At 33.8% G+C, this 3779-nt stretch overlaps 1 protein-coding gene across 1 annotated transcript; it reads left to right on the top strand.

Moving 5' to 3' along the window:
- Positions 1-1274: 1274 nt before the first annotated feature.
- On the top strand, positions 1275-1940 carry LOC131053809 (berberine bridge enzyme-like 13). The gene has a single exon (XM_057988459.2). It carries the CDS (start codon positions 1275-1277, stop codon positions 1938-1940), a length of 666 nt encoding a protein of 221 aa, XP_057844442.2.
- Positions 1941-3779: the final 1839 nt, after the last annotated feature.

The raw sequence follows: 3779 nt of genomic DNA, 5'->3' as shown, positions 1-3779 counted from the left end.
AAATCTCACTTCAATGTTTGAAGCTTGACCACTTTAACTTGATCACTACCTTGATAAGCTTCTTGTAGAGTCTTCCAGGCATCTTTGGTAGTTGTTGCTACTGATATTCTCAGAAATAAGCTCTTATCAAGAGCTATCTGAATGTGAAACAAAGCTTGAGCATTCTTTTTCCATGCTTCCTTTCTTGTTGTTCTTTCAATGGCTGTAAGGGCATTCCAATCAGTTGTCTCCTCATTACCTGATTCAATAATCTCCCACAAATCTCATCCAATCACAAAGGTCAGCATCTTAATGCACCAATAATCATAATCATTCCCATCAAATTCTGGAACGGGCATATGGTTAGAATTCAACATGATTAACTTTGGCAAAATTCCAACAATAAAACTTTAACCCAAAACAATTTTACCTGTTCTGATACCACTTGCAGAATTTTGAACCTGACCTATCCTCTCTGAACCAGCCGATTAGCAAACAATAACAGCAAAAGGAATAAATTGCAAAAAAAAATCACAATTTAGAACAAAAATAAAGTGCCCTATTTTTTGGAATTGCACACACCAATTTCTTTTATTGCAGCTTAATTAAAAAATTACATATATAAAAGATTTTCAGCCTAGAAGAATTAATAATAACTACAGTTCTAAATATATTCCCAACATTGCATGGAAAGCTATTGAGTCTCTCAAACTTAAAATAAACTACTCCCTAAATTAAGAATACAATAAGTGCATGCATATCATGCTTTATTTACTAAAAACAAACTCATGCAAAAAACAAAACTAAAAATAGTCCTAAGGATTAATGCATGCTGGACTACATGCTTCATTTGCATGAATAAACAAAAAACTGATTTAAACTAAAAATAGCTTATGTCTGGTGATGAATGAAAAGGTTCATGTCCAAACTGAAGATCTCAGCTTCAAACATCTTCAAACATCTACAGTGGACTTGGGTTGCTCTGCAGACCACGTTATAGATGCCCTGCTTGTGGACGCCAATGGAAATTGGTGGACAGAAAGGGGATGGTAGAAGACGTATTCTGGAACCTCCGAGGCGGCGGCGGAGGGAGCTGGGGCGTGCTTGTGGCGTGGCGGATAAGGCTTGTCAAAGTGCCTCCCGTAATCAGTGTCTTTAATGTCAACATGACAGGATACGATAACGTGACAGAGCTTGTAGAATGATGGCAATCTGTTGTACCGTTTGCCCCCGAGGATCTCTATATCCATGTCTTTGTGTTCGGAGGCAGTCCTGTTAGCCTTACCTTCAATGGAATGTATTTGGGTCCCTTACGGCCTCAACTCCGCAAACTTGTCTATGAGATCTATCCTGATATGGGTTTGGTCGCCGCTGATTGTAACGAGACAGACTGGATCGGCTCGGTCATCTCGACTGCTGTGGCCAATGGATATTCTGCCGACCTCGTCAACAGATATCTTTCCACCAAAAGGTACTTCAAGAATAAGTCCGATTATGTGAAGAGCCCTATCTCTTCATCAGGCCTACAGGGGGCATGGAAGATTATGGAAGAGAAGCCCGACAGCCAAATGATATTGGCTCCCTTTGGAGGCATAATGAATACGATACCATCCACTCGGATTCCCTTCCCCCATCTAGCAGGGTATTTATACGAAATTCAGTATGTACTCAACTGGGACGACGCTTCCGAAGATGTAGAGTCTGTGGCATGGATGCGAAAGTTGTACGAATACATGACTCCTTATGTTTCAAAATCTCCCAGAGCTTCTTACGTCAACTACATAGACCTTGACTTGGGCCATGCATCTGCTAATGGAACCTCCACCGTAGAACAGGCAAAGTCGTGGGGCGAAAAGTATTTTGGTGTGAATTTCTTCAGGCTAGTGCATGTCAAGACTAAATTCGATCCCAACAATATTTTCGAGAATGCTCAGAGCATTTCCCCACTCAGTCACAGTTGATTAATATGTCTTTCTTAGATTTCCATATTCATTTAGAATAGAAGGTAGAAGCTTTCATGATTAGGAATTAAATTCATCCAATAAACCGACACTACTATTCTCTAATAGGAATAGTGAATGTGCCGTGCAATCATCATTTAACAATGTGATATTGGATAGAAAATAAATTCATGCAGTTGGTAGAATCTTACGGTATGGTATTTAAATAAATTTGTCTCGAAACATAAACAGTCATTCATCGTTTACTGATATTGAATTTTATTTTATGATAGGATAAATCATCTTTTGTTCCTAAATATGCTTAGATAATTTAATTACAGTTACTGATTCTGACCTAAGAGAATGATTTAAGGCTGATATTAGAATAAAAAGCAAAAATTAAATATCAAAGGTATTCCATAGAAAATTGAAGGTAGAAATATTGTAAAAAAATGATGTGTTGTACATTTAATTAGAGCGTTCACTAGATTATTTAAGAATTTATAAATTGATTATATTGTTCCCTAGTTTATACATATAATTATAAACCTAATCTTCTCATTTTAAAAAATGATCTAGAATGCCAAAGTGAACTAATAAGAAATATAATTATAAACCTAATCTCCTCATTTTAAAAAATGATCTAGAATGCCAAAGCGGACTAATAAGAAATAAAAGACTGACACATTTTTTTCTGATCACTTTGCTTATATTTGAAAGCAAGTGTTGTCTAAGAAATTGTTTGGGAATCGGTTAAGTGGTAACCATATTTTTCTCATTTTAATTCTTAGATAAATTTATTTAAGTAGTTTATAAGGTTAATTTAAAAAAAAAAGGGCATAAGTAGCTGAAATAATACATGTTCATATATCCTATAATAATGCTAACAAAAAATATTTAATGGCAAAATGAAAAATAAATAAAAAATTACAAGGATAAACATTCATTATCTATAATATTTAGGAAACTAATACAAACTAAGAAAGAATGGATGGCTGGTAAATATTTATCTCAACATGGTTTACTTACAATTGAAGAGAAGTGGTGTATATAAATATTGTTTGGAAATTGAATAAATTAAGGTCCTCTACCATTCATTCAAGCATATTATGGTATTTTAGTAAATTTGAATTAAAATATAAATATCCATTCATTGTTTTTTGATATTGGGTTTGATTATGAATACCATTTTCATAATTTTTAATAATATTATGAATATTTCATTTGATATATGTAGGTGTGTATAAAATAAAATACAATTTCTTAAAATATCAATAAAAAATATTTTTGCATTAATGATATGTGTTTATACATGTAAGATCTTACCCTCCAAAAAGATAATCACAAATAAATTGTGAACTCTTTATGTAAAGTATATGAGAATAAATTCACATATCAAATAAACAAACAAACATTATTTTTGCCATGTTTTCTAAATGTGTACAAAACGAACAAGAAAATTTCACAATCAACACCACACTTGAAATTGAAACACTTTACAAAAACCTTGGTCTAAACTTTCAAGTATCCATCCACGTTCTAAAACAAAAACATTGAAAAACAAAATTGTCATTGAAACATTGAACCCGTGTTCTCAAAACAATCATTTCAAATCTCTTGAGACATCACTTTTGGAGTTTTGATCTTTTAGGTCAATGCATAGTCACACCATTCTAGCTTGCCATACCTTTTAGGTCCTTGCATAGTCTTCACCTAGTTGCACCTTTCATCCTTGCATATCTCATTTGATTATACTTAGTCCTTTGCATACCACCCTTAGATCAATCCTTTGCGTAACACCCTTAGATCAAACCTTTGCATACCACCATTAGATTATATCGTTGCATAATCCCCTTAGAT

The sequence above is a fragment of the Cryptomeria japonica genome, chromosome 2 (genome assembly GCF_030272615.1).
Source record: "Cryptomeria japonica chromosome 2, Sugi_1.0, whole genome shotgun sequence".
Taxonomy (NCBI): domain Eukaryota; kingdom Viridiplantae; phylum Streptophyta; class Pinopsida; order Cupressales; family Cupressaceae; genus Cryptomeria; species Cryptomeria japonica.
Note: the sequence above shows the minus strand (reverse complement) of the source record. Positions and strands in the feature narration are given on the sequence as shown.

Bases quoted from the DNA above. Each gene is read 5' to 3' on its own strand.
- LOC131053809 (XM_057988459.2), top strand. From the start codon at position 1,275: ATGTATTTGGGTCCCTTACGGCCTCAACTCCGCAAACTTGTCTATGAG.